General features: G+C 42.0%; 1 protein-coding gene across 4 annotated transcripts in view; it reads right to left on the minus strand.

Moving 5' to 3' along the window:
• The window catches only part of GRAMD2B (GRAM domain containing 2B), a 118,412-nt gene that overhangs the window by 70,218 nt on the left and 35,160 nt on the right, over nt 1-13,034 (minus strand). The window contains exon 1 of one of the 4 annotated variants that reach the window (XM_065918196.1): nt 3,209-3,463. The exons of 2 other annotated variants lie outside the window; for them this stretch is intronic. In XM_065918196.1, coding sequence (XP_065774268.1) covers nt 3,209-3,291 — 83 coding nt within the window. In that variant the 5' untranslated portion in view covers nt 3,292-3,463. Of the gene's footprint in view, nt 1-3,208; nt 3,464-13,034 lie in introns of those variants that run through there. One more of the 4 variants, XM_065918195.1, reaches the window with a different exon arrangement.

Below are 13,034 nucleotides of genomic sequence, written 5' to 3' on the forward strand. Positions count from 1 at the left end.
TTACATACCTTAAGTAGGTGGGATGGGTCTTAGCCTTCATAGCTCATCAACAGATAGTTACTGAAAGGGATTATTTGCCAAGTTCTTTGAGAAATTCAATACAAAAAAAATGTGGAGTTTTCAATTTATTTGGGGACAGTTAACTAAGGTACACTGGACTAGTGTCTGAATTAATATATGTTAACAAAACAGTACTCTGTACATACTAAATGTTATGCAAACATTACCTATTAATAAAAAGTAATAACAGTAGCAGCTCACGTCTCTGGGCTGACCACATACGTACAAAGTGAGCACTGGTAAGAAAGGGGAGAGCGTGACCAGTGATGAGATGGCTGGATGGCATCACCGACTCGATGGACAAGAGTTTGAGTAAACTCCGGGGGTTGGTGATGGACAGGGAGGCCTGGCGTGCTGCGACTCATGGGGTCACAAAGAGTAGGACACAATCGAGCGACTGAACTGAAATGAACTGCCTGCCTAGTTACTTCTCAGAGTTTCAACATTACTACTTAAAAATGGCCATAATCATAGTGTCAGTCTGAATTTGTATGAAAATGAATGCGAAGTTTTGAGCACATGGCCTGTAACATAGCAGGCACTCTCCATAACTGGCATCTATTATTAATTAAGAGGCTAAGGTCTTAGGTGATGAGGCCCATGTGGGTGAAGTTACAGATGTAGGGACTGGGGAGGGAGCAAGCCATTCTAACACGCTTGAAGAAAATGTCCCTTGGGACACCAGATTTCAACAACTCGGAGTTCAGTGATAATTAATCTAAAATAGGAAATTCAAAACAGAGAAGTTAGACTGAGTTTCCAAGCATAAAAATGTCACTATGATTTAAATATGGAATTATCACACCAATATATCACTGTGATAATATATCTACCTATGTCTTTAAATGACATTTATTCTGTTACCCAAGCAAGAAGTTAACAGATCAGAATAAAATGGTGTCTAAAATCTTAGACTGAATCAGAAGTGACTTCAGTGGGTCTAGGAATTACCACTCTGTTGGGAAAAGCAAACCAAAAGCCCAATAAACCAAGGACTGCCAAATGGATAAACATCTTAACTGTGGAGAAGATTCAGTTGTAGGCCAAACTTTTTATAGATTCTTTTGTGTTTAATGGTAATATACATATGTGCCTCCCCTCAATGTTACTCTTGGAGTTACAGAAGGATGGATACTAAATCACATTCATTCGTGTATTCCCCACCATTACTGAAGAAATAGTAAGTATTCCAATATTTATAGAACTGAAATGAACTTGTGAAATGGAATGTTCCAAATGAAGGGGCTGGCCATTTGGGGCCTTGAGCTTCAGTGCTGTTGTGCTTATATTCCACATAATTATTTTCTCAATATCTAAAGAGTTTTAATTTAACTAAATTAGTCTAAATAGCAGACATTTAGTCTATAATAAACGTTTTCAATCAATCAAAATGAACTACTTGACTGAGTACCTACAGGCCTGGGAATGTGACAACTTAAAACTTAAGATCTGTGGGGTAGATTTGACTCATTCTCCTTGTGTAGCTGAAAATAAATACTGCCTTTGGATGAGTTCTGAACTAGGAGTTTAGAGTTCCAGTCTTCCCTGTGTCAATTACCACCTCAGACATCTATGAAATGATGACACCTCTTATTCAGGGAAGTAAAGTTTATAAAAGAATGATTAAGTACAAAGGAAATACACGTCATTTGCTAGTTCATCTTTTTCTTGGGTTTGAATTATTAGTATAAAATAAGGATTTTATTTTGGGGCAAGGAAACAAGAATATGTTGTGAGAGTTATACCTACAGGAATTTTTCCTCAATCATCTTTCTTCAATCAGTAGAGAGGAAAGACAATCAGCTTAAGTTGATGAAGATGAGGGAAAAACATAAGAGAAGCCAAAGAAAGCAGACATTGGAAGAGAATGTGACCAAAGCTTTTGAAACCACAAATCAAAGCAGTGAATAAAAGCTATTCTTTTTCCTAAAGGTCAGCTCAAACTTCAATAAATGGGTGGAATATGCTTTTGCAAATGCATATGTTTATGTTGAACCAGGCTATGTTTTTAAAAAACCAGTAAGTGCTGAAATAATGAATGACGGGGATTGAATTTTTAAAAGTTTTTCTCTTTTGATTTTGGATTGAATCTTTACTATTAAAAAGTGTGTCATCTTTTTATACTAATATCAATAAAGCATTTTAGATACCCAACAGCTTGGTACCATAAAAAGTAAAACTGGGCTTATTTAGATATTTACTTTACTCTCACTTAATGTTATAGTGATGTAGAAAATAAGCAAATGAAGATTCTTCTCCTTTTTAAAAGAAGAGTTTGGGAATAACAATCATACAACAACCATATTTCTGGATTTTTTTTTTTAAGTACACGAGATAAACGTTGTTACAGGAAGCCAACCCTTGTGATCAAATATTTGCATTTTCAGTTTCTTAAACCAGAAGAGTTTATAGGTCAAACAATGTGCAAATCCTCTTCCCCACACGAGCCCTTTAAGAGGACAGTCACCGTCCAATATTTGTTGTTTTATTTGTTATACTTTCATTGTGCGTCCCCACCCCACCCCCGCATCCTCCCTTTTTATACACTTTTAAAAAGTGTGTAACAAGTTTGTGTTACGTATCCAACAAAGGCAGGCAGTCTTTGAGGGGGGAAAAATAAAATGTGTTTCATGTTTTCCACTACTTTTGCGGTCTCTAGAGGGTAAACAGGGAAGGGGATGACGGAAAAACACCCTCACGTCCGAATCAGAATGACAATACGCGTCGTTGTGAAGCTACAGTCGAGATGCCATCTACGGGATAGCCGCATCTCCACACGCGTCATAAGAAGTAAGACAATTAGAATAAATGTGAGGCGCTGTTTCTCGACTTGGCTTGGAGATCTGAAAGTTCGTCGCAGACCCCCCTCGGGATTTATAAAACACCAACGGTGCTTTCTGCTCGAATAATTCCCAGCCCCGCGGGAATGCATGCTGCAGTGCATTCCAGAAAACTCTGCCGTGCCTATATTCGCTACTATAGAATCGGGGGCAAAAAAAAGAGACCGGGCGCCACAGAAAGTTCAAGCACAAGCCTGTCCACGTTTAAAGCTCCAGAAAGCCGTGTCCACTTCCAGCTCGCCCCTGGCGGAGAAGTTCGGGCAGCGCGCGTTCTCCCGCCCCGGCTGGGTCCAGCGGAGGATACTTACTGGGCTGAGCCAACTCTGCTCTCCCTCTTCCCGAGCACTTTGGCAGACTTGGTGTCGTCCACATCCTGCTGTAGTTCGGTCATCAGGGCCACGTCTGGAGGGCGCCTTCACACAGCCTCCTCCTCCCCGCCTCCCCGGCTCCCGCCGCCCGGGTTGCAGGCCCCGCGAGCCCGCCGCGCCCTCCGCTGCGCCCCGGGCCGCTGGGAGCATCCGGGCCGCCCGCGCCGGGGCCGCCGACCTGGACACGTTCGGGCCGGCGCGATTGGTCCGGGCGAGAGGGGCCGAGCCGGGAGGGAGGGAAGGGGAGGGTCGGAGGGAAGTGACAGCCTCTTCTCCCAACCCAGGAGGCCGGGGAAGAGAAAAAGGAAACCTGTAGAACTCGTCTTTCTGGGAGAAGAAGCTAATTGGCCAAGCAGGTGAAACATTTGCCTAACCCGGCGCCCTATAAGTAGCCTCCTAGTAAACTGGGCTTTTTTTTTTTTTTTTTTTTTTTTAATATTCTTTCCTATCTAGACTGTAACTACGAAGGTTGAACAGTGGGCAACACGCTGTAGATACAGGAAACCATGGGGTTTTCGCGCACGGATGCGCTGGGTGGGCTGGCCTGTTCCCCAGCCCAAATTATTCAAGCAGGGTGTAGCCTCTTTGAGGACTGCCTGGCAGAGCTTAAGCAATAGGTCGGTCGTGTAACAGGTGATATGAGCTGGTTGCCTGGTTAACCCTTCCTAGATGATGAGGGCAGAGGGGAGCAGGGAGAAGCAGCCATCACAATCTCACCAGCAACTTGCCTACAATGCGCCCAGCCAATGAAACGAAGGCCTCTTCTTCCCCCATCTTGCTGATTCTGTCTGAAGTTTTGTGTTTGGAGCACCCACTTACTCGTTTAAGGAACTCTGAGATCTACCGTGTTCCAGGCATTATTCTAAACATCCACTTAGTAGCGAGAGGGAAGAAGTTTCCTCTGCCCTTCTAGGTTCTTCTGGCTGGTTGAAGAATTACACTGAAGTGAGATAGATTAACAGGATAAGGTCAAATTTAACTACCTGCGTTCAGGGGATTGCCCAAGCATATAAGACCTAAGGGCAAGTTAGGCAATTGAGGCTTATGAGCCACCTGAGAAAAGAGAATGGGGCAGGCAGGGATTTGGGACTTAAAAGTGTCGACTGAAAAAAACAAAACAAAACCCTGCACAACCTAAAAGTTGAGAACCATGTTCTATTTTGCAGATTTAAGCCCAACAGACAGCCTTTCAGATAGTACTAAAGGACTGACCTGAAGTAAGGGAAGAGCCGGGATATATAGGAGTTTTGGCAACAAAAACCTTAAAAGATGACTATTAATCAAAGAATAATCAAGCTTCCCAGGTGGCACTAGTGGTAAAGAACCCGCCTGCCAATGCAGGAAACAAGAGAGGTGGATTCCATCTTTGGGTGGGGAAGATCCCCTGGAGGAGGACATGGCAATGCACTTCAGTATTCTTGCCTGGAGAATGCCAAGGACAGAGGAGCCTGTCAGGCTACAGTCGATAGAGTGGCAAAGAGTTGGACACAACTGAAGTGCCTTAGCATGCAAAGAAAAAACAGACATCTCAGTTAATGAATTTAGCACTTTTCTATGTATGGGGAGATGCAAGATTCTGTATTTATTGAGATTGTTCCTTGATATCCACCTTAACTGTCCAGGGCCAGTGTCCTTTTTTTCCATCCTAAATCCATCAGGGTGCACAGTTGTGGGTGCCATGTGGGATGATGACTTGATGGGGCTGTAATATCTGTTGTTTACTGATACGGCAGGCAACATTCTTATCCGCAAAAGGGAAGGAAGGTCATTCACAGAGTGATGAAAATGAGCAAATGTTTGGTAAAATGTTTGCTGGGCCATACAGAAACAATGGAACACAGAGAGAAATTTTAACAAACAGACTCTGCTTAGGTTCCTCCCTGTGTACACACCTAGTTTGTATTATACTGTAGTAATCTACAGTGACAAGTCCCTTCCTGCATCAGGTCTTCTAGCTAAATTTTTTTTGGCAATTAAGAGGAGAGGTCAAAGATTCTTCTCCAATCTTTTGAGCCTTGATTATTTTTAGCTTGAAATAATCTGCATGCCAAATGGATACATTTCAGGATGACAAATTTTGCTCCACTACAATAGCAAATAAGGTATGTGTTGGTAGATTTCTGATTTACTACAGAGTAGTTAGGAATAAGAAAAACTAATATAAAACCTTATTGTTGGAGGTTTAACTTTATGGCTGGGTAAAAAAATGACTGACTCTATGCTCTGGGGCTGCTTTCAATTTTTCTTTTAAAAATGATTTTAGGTTTAAGAATAATTACAAAGAATAGGCAACAATACCATTTATCTGTGGAGGAAAAATGTCGCCTGCCAACAAGCCACTGGAGTTACCCACAACTGTGCACCATGAGGGGATTCATGATGGAGAAAAACAGGATACTGGGCCTAGACATCAAAGGTATTATTTCAATAAACCCAGATTCTTGCATCTTCCCTTACATAAAAAAATGCTAAATTTATTAATTTGAAGTTTCTGGCTTTCTTTAACGGTAATCTTTTGGTTCAACTACCTGTGTTGTTAGGGCTTTGCTTTTGTTTTTTGCAAAAACTCTATAACCTGGCTCCCTCCTTACCTCTTTGGAACAGTCCCTCAGAGCAATCTGAGAAACTGTCTCCCAGTCCGTGGAGTACAATATAATTCTCAACTTTTAGGTTGTGCATTTTTTTCAGTCAACAGTGTGTGTGTGTGTGTGTGTGTGTGTGTGTGTGTATGAAAAAACCAAAACCTACCCTTCTAAATAACCCCAAACATTTTGAAAGTGAAAGTTCTTTCTGAAGTTTTCCTATTCCCTCTATGTTTAGTAGCTGAGAGGACAAAAGCATCTTTTTGTGACCTTCTTGCTCCCAGAATGACTCTCATGACACTTGAAAAGTAAAGAAAAACGTTTACAGAAATTCCATTTGAGTTGGCTTGGTCAGATCTCTCTGTCTCCCTGTTTTTTTCCTATCTGACCACCACTGACCCCCTGGCTGCATGAGCCTGGCTGGGCAGGGTGGGGAAGGCTCTGGGTGACCCAGAGGCTTGGAGATATTACTGATGCCTTCAGGCTCCCGATCCCTTCTCTAACTCACCATAGTACTTGGGATGGGAGTGGACTTAGAATATAGAGGAGGTTGTCACCATCCCAAACTCTGGGTAGTGGCTCTCTCATTAAAACTCAGGTGTACTTCAAGCCACCCTCATTGCAGGATTCAGATCAGAAGTGACTTTTTGGCCCCCTAAGTAATTGTTTTTATTGCTGTCAAAGCTATGTAGCATAATATTTTAAGCATTGGTAAGTGTACAATTTAGGGACATTACATTCAAGATATATGTAGCCATCACCACTATCTAGACCCAAAACTTAAAAAAATGACCCCAACATAACTATATCCATTCAACAATAATCCCTCCATCCCACCTTCTCCCAGGCCTTGGTAACCTCTATTCTATTTTCTGTCACTATGAATTTCTCTATTCTGGGGCCGTCATGAAAGTGGAATCAGACAGTTTTCCTTCTGGTGTCTGCTTTATTTCATGAAGCACAATGTTTCCGGGTCCATCCAAGTTGTCGCATTTATTTGTACTTTATTCTCTTTTTTGTTGTTGTTAAATAATGTTTGATTGTGTATGTATATTCCACACTTGTTTACTCATTCATCCCTGGAACACTTGGATTGTTTCTACCTTTTGGCTATTGTGAATAATTCTGGAATGAACACTGATGTACAAATATTTGTTTGAGCCCCTACTTTCAATTCTTTTGGGTATATACCTAGGAGTGAAATGCTGGGTCTTTTGGTAGTTCTAGGTTCAGCCTTTTCAGAAACCATGGTCAGATCTCTTCTGATATATGAATAAGGGCAAATGTTCATAACTTCCCCACACAGGCTTACAGTTGAACTCAATTGCCCTGAAATGTGTTCCTCAGTGCCTGAGATGAGGAATTCTAGAAGTGTGATCTTAAGTGAGAAAGGGAGAGAAAGGTGGGGGTGAGGGAGGGATTTGAGGAGGAGCAGGTAGGTGTTCATTGGAAGGACTGATGTTGAAGCAGAAACTCCAGTACTTTGGCCACCTCATGCGAAGAGCTGACTCGTTGGAAAAGACCCTGATGCTGGGAGGGATTGGGGGCAGGAGGAGAAGGGGACAACAGAGGACGAGATGGCTGGATGGCATCACCGACTCGATGGGCATGAGTTTGATTAAACTCCGGGAGTTGGTGACGGACATGGAGTCCTGGCGTGCTGCAATTCATGGAGTCGCAAAGAGCCGGACACGACTGAGCGAATGAGCTGAGCTGGGCTGAGGTGGGGAAAACTAGTTAATAGCACTGTCCTAGAGTGGGGAGGAATTATAAAGGAGCTAGGGGGACTTCCCTGGTGGTCCAGTGGCTAAGACTCCCTGCTCTCAGTGCAAGGGGCCTGGGTTTGATCTCTGATCAGGCAACTAGATCCTGGATCCCACAACAAAGATCCTGTGTGCTGCAACTAAGACCTGGTGAAGCCAAATGAATTTTTAAAAAAGAAAGAAAGGAGTTAGTAAATGACATTATTATACTTAGTGGCATTTGATTAAGTGTAAGAGATGCTGTCAAACAGTTTCATAATTTGTTTATTCTGGGAGTTGTTCTACAATAGGGCTTCTCTGGTGGCTCAGTGGTAAAGAATCCTCCTGCCAATGCAGGAGACCCAGGTTTGATCCCTGGATCAGGAAGACGCCCTGGAGAAGGAAATGATGGCTTGTTTCTGTATTCTTGCCTGGGAAATTCCATGGACAAAGGAGCCTGGTGGGCTACAGTCGAGAGGGTCACTAAGAGCCGGACACAACTGAGCAACTGAGCATGCACAGCAGTGAAACAATAGGGAAAACTTAATTTTAGCGTGATAAAATAGACATAAGATTTTGTCTAAAATACATTTTGGGATACTCTTTCATTTCACACCAGTAAAAAAAAAGCTCTACCCTCTATTTTCCTTCCTACAAGCCTCTGGGAACAAAATTTCTTGTTTCTGACATCAAAGAAAATTTCTAGCTGATACTTTTTCAGGTGTTGAAGCAGTTCTAGCAGAAAATGCCTAACCCATCACCTTTCAGGATATAGGGGTTTCCATTCAACAGCTTAGAATATTGTGAACAGAGAGTATTGCCTGACATTTTCTAAACAAAGTATGTTGCCCATCATCCCTTTTCTACAAGGATCAAGCCATTAGCCACTCTAGGTACCCATAGATGGTGCACCCTGAGGGGAATTCAGGATAAAGAAAACCAGGAAGGTTTTTTGTACTTTGGATACTGGTCCTAGATACTAGATAGTTAAGATACATACATATTTAAGGAATACTTTTAATGAACTGAGTCTTATATCCTCCCACACATAGAAAAACATTAAAAACATTGAGATGTCTGTTCTTTGTGAATAGCAGTGATTTTTTGACATTTGACTGCATTTTTTTTCCCCCAGCAAAAAACTCGTATATATCCTGGCTCCTCTGTTACCTCCTCTGTCTCTCTTTGCTATGAGAGACTGTCTCCTGGGACATAGTCCTCAGTAAGATCCTCAAATGAAACTCAACTCAAAACTCTCAAGTTGTGCAGTTTTTCTTCTGTCAAATATTGATCAGATTGTGGTCTGCTTTTAACATGATCAGATACACTGGACATCTGTCCATAGTCGGGGCAGAGTTCAAATGTGAGTTTGGAGATTTGAGTGGCTATTTGGTTGCAATGTATGGTCAAGTAGTTGTTTTATTTACACACAGGGCAGGGTATGTAATTATTAGCCAATATAAGCACATGTAAAGTGTCATCACATGCCTATAATTTTATGCATATTGTCTGATGACGTATGTCTTAGAGGATGTTGATGCTCTTATCAATATGCAACCTGGAAGTGCTGTAATAATTTAATTATGCATAGTATTTAATATATACCACTAGTCAAATAATTTTAGGAACTCTCTTCAGACCATTCCTGTTTTCAATTTAAAGTCACTATGCAGAGGAGAAAATGGGAAAAAATTGAGAGAGTTCAGAGGAGCGCTAGTACAGTGATACTGAAAAACTTAATTATATGACTTTTTAAAAAAGTTGCATGAAAGTTGAGAAGCATTATGTGAATAGGAACTTTACTGAGTGAGTGATTTTTGTCAAAAATGAAGGAAAGTTTCCTAATGAATACCCTCATTAAACATTGGAGTGGGAATATATAGTAGGCTATGAAATCCCCTACTGTAGAGGCCTTTGAAAATATTAAAAAAATCAAATAGAATGGGACTTCCCTGGTGGTACAGTGAATAGAAATCCACCTGCCCATGAAGGGGACACACATTTGATCCCTGGCCTGGGAAGAACCCACAAGCCAAAGAGCAACTAAAGTCTTTGTGCCACAACTGCTGAGCCTGAACTCTGCAGTCTGAGAGCTGCAACTACTGAGCCTGAATGCTGAAACTACTGAAGCCTGTGTGCCCGGAGTCTGTGCTCCATGATAAAAGCCACAGCAATGAGAAGTCTGTGAACCACAGCAAGGAATAGCCCCTTTCTCACTGCAACTAGAGAAAGCCTGCACACAGCAATGAAGACCCAGTGGAACCAAAAATAAATGAGTTAAATAATTTAAAAAATCAAATAGAATGATTTTAAGCCAGTATTTCCCAAGCCCAGTTATACTGCAGATGGGGAAATTTGAAATACTCTATTTCTTTCTCTAAGGATGAGGCAAGAACTAAGTTTAGCACCTGTATTGAAATGAATAGGCAAGATCATAAGGGCTTACTGCTCTAGGGTCAGATAGTGGTTGGGAAAAACTAGTATAAATTTGTTTCTATGAGAAAGCAGAAGCAATAACAAAACTCTTCTAGCTCAGTACTCTGTTTTTAAATTGAAAAAAAAAAAAGGAGAGGTCTTCCCCAGTGGTCTAGTGACTAAGACTGCACTCTTCTTATGCAGGAGGTCAAGGTCTGATAGTGGTCAGGGAACTAGATCCCACATGCCACAACAAAAGATTCCAAATGCTGCAACTGAAAGGTTCCATGTGCTGCAACTAAGACCCAGTGCAGCCAAATAAACAAGTAGTAATAAATAAATACTTATATAAATAAAAAATAAAGTAACACCATATAAACAATAAATTAAAATCTACCCTGAAGTTATGTGTCTATTTTCTGTGTGATAAATGTTAAAAATCACAATGTGTAAAGTGAGGAGGCCTCTGAGACCATCCTGTATAGTGCTTTTTATACTGGGTTCTGGCTGACTGGTGAGGAGAGGAGCTGGCATTTGAGCTTGGGTCTTCTGACTCCAGTCTCTGCTTCTGACCACTACTCCAGTATATAGCCTGTCCTGCTTCCAAAAGAACAGTTCCACTTGTATCTTTTTCACTGGTTTCTGTTTTGTGTTAGTTTCAGTTGGAGGGAGGGGAAAGGGTTGTCTATCACACACTATCCAGAGTTAAAAAATCAAACCCCCCACTATGATTTTTCATATAAGAGGAGAGTGAAAAAGTTGGCTTAAAAAAACTCAACATTCAGAAAACGAAGATTCCGGCATCTGATCCCATCACTTCATGGCAAAAAGATGGGGAAACAATAGAAACAGTGACAGAATTTATTTTCTTGGGCTCCAAAATCACTGCAGATGGTGACTGCCACCATGAAATTAAAAGATGCTTGCTACTTGGAAGAAAAGCTATGACCAACCTAGACAGCATATTAAAAAGCAAAGATATTACTTTGCCAACAAAGGCCCGTCTAGTCAAGACTATAGTTTTTCCAGTAGTCATGCATGGATGTGAAAGTTGGACTATAAAGAAAGCTGAGCGCTGAAGAACTGATGCTTTTGAATTGTGGTGTTGGAGAAGACTCTTGAGAGTCCCTTGAACAGCAAGGAGATCCAACCAGTCCATCCTAAAGGAAATCAGTCCTGAATATACATTGGAAGGACTGATGCTGAAGCTGAAACTCCAATACTTTGGCCACCTGATGTGAAGAACTGACTCTTTTGAAAAGACCCTGATGCTGGGAAAGATTGAAGGTAGGAGGAGAAGGGGACGACAGAGGATGAGATGGTTGAATGGTATCACCGACTCAATGGACATGAGTTTGAGTAAGCTCTGGGAGTTGGTGATGGACAAGGAGGCCTGGTGTGCTGCAGTCCATGGGGTCGCAGAGAGTCGAACACAACTGAGCGACTGAACTGACTGATGATTTTTTTCAGAGCTTGAGCTTTGGAGAGTTTAGTGACTTACCCAGAATTACAGCGGTCCCATGAGGATGAAGAGCCATCTTTTCTGACTTCCAGTGGGTTCTTATAAAGGAGAGTAAGACAGTGAACCGTGCACATAAAGCTTGTTAATGGCAGAGACACTTGTCTTATTAAAGAGTGGGGGGTGGGCAAAGTCCAAGGACCCTTAGACATACGTTATGCTTACAGGGAACGTAATGTATGATTCTAGAGCTATCTTTTTTTTAATATAATTCAAAACTTTTCTTTATGGGTTAGTTTTGGCTGTGCTGGGTCTTCGTTGCTGCACAGGTTTTCTCTAGTTGTGGTGAGTGGGGGCTACTCTCTAGTTACTATGCACACGCTTCTCGCCGTGGAGGTTACCCTCGTTGTGGAGCATGGGCTCCAGGGCGCACGGGCTTCAGCAGCTGTGGCTGCAATAATGGTCACAGATGAGGCACAGTGCCAGCTCAGGTTCAAGGCAAAAGAACTACCCAAGGTGTGAATACCAGGAGTGCAGTTCACTGTGGGCCAACTTTGGAGACCAGCTACCACAGTGCAGATAAGAGATTAGGCCCTCTGAGGCTAGATACATTGTCATTGGGCATGTGGGTAAACAGGCATTTCTAACAGCTCTGTAAACTTGAGAGATATGGACATGGACAACACAAGAAAAACCCATGCTGCTGGGACTCTTACATTCTAGTGGAAGAGATCAAAAACTGTTTTACAGAGGAAGATCAAGGAAGACTCTGTGACAGGTGACATCTCTGCTGAGACTTGAAGGAGGGGAAGACAGAAGCTATATGATATCTGGGGGCACAGCTTACCAGCCAGAGGGAAGGGCGTGGGGAAAGGCCTCCAGGTGGGACTAAGCTTAGCATATTCCATGAAGGGCAAGGAGGTCACTGTTCTACACCTCACCTGGAGCATAAAGAGGGAAGAGGAGGGTGGAGGGAGATGGTCTCACAGAGGTATTATCTTCTCTGTCCCTTTGTTTATTATCTGTCCTCTTCTACCTGAATGGAATCTTCTCAAAAATAAAGGGTTTGTCTGTTGTGTAAGACACTGTATTCACAGTGCCTGGTTCATGTTAGATGCTCAATAAATACGTGCTGAATGAATGAATGAATCATTGAATGACTGTTTCCAGCCAGTGGTTCTCAACCACACTCTAGCTCACCTGAGATGTTGATGTTGAATAACATCAGTCTTTTTTTTTTTTTTTTTTTTAATTTTCAGGGGGTAAAAAAAGCATGCATGAAAAGAATTATAACTTAAATCCTTTCTAATTCTCCCTCCCAATTTAGGAAGGAAAACCTTAGGCCTGTGCTACTTCCCACTTGTCTGCTAGCTGAGTACAAGTGCTTCCAACAGGTCAGAGAGGTCACATGACTCCCAGATGGTCTAGCTCCAGAGGAAGTCCAAGAATCACTGTTTATAACCCACAGGCAACAATTTAAAGTGATGGAATCACTCCTATTTTCTTAGAGAAACATTCATACAGCTACTTCCTTTCCTTGTTTTGGGAACTAATGATCATGCCCTCAG

The sequence above is a fragment of the Muntiacus reevesi genome, chromosome 1 (genome assembly GCF_963930625.1).
Source record: "Muntiacus reevesi chromosome 1, mMunRee1.1, whole genome shotgun sequence".
NCBI classification, from domain to species: Eukaryota; Metazoa; Chordata; class Mammalia; order Artiodactyla; family Cervidae; genus Muntiacus; species Muntiacus reevesi.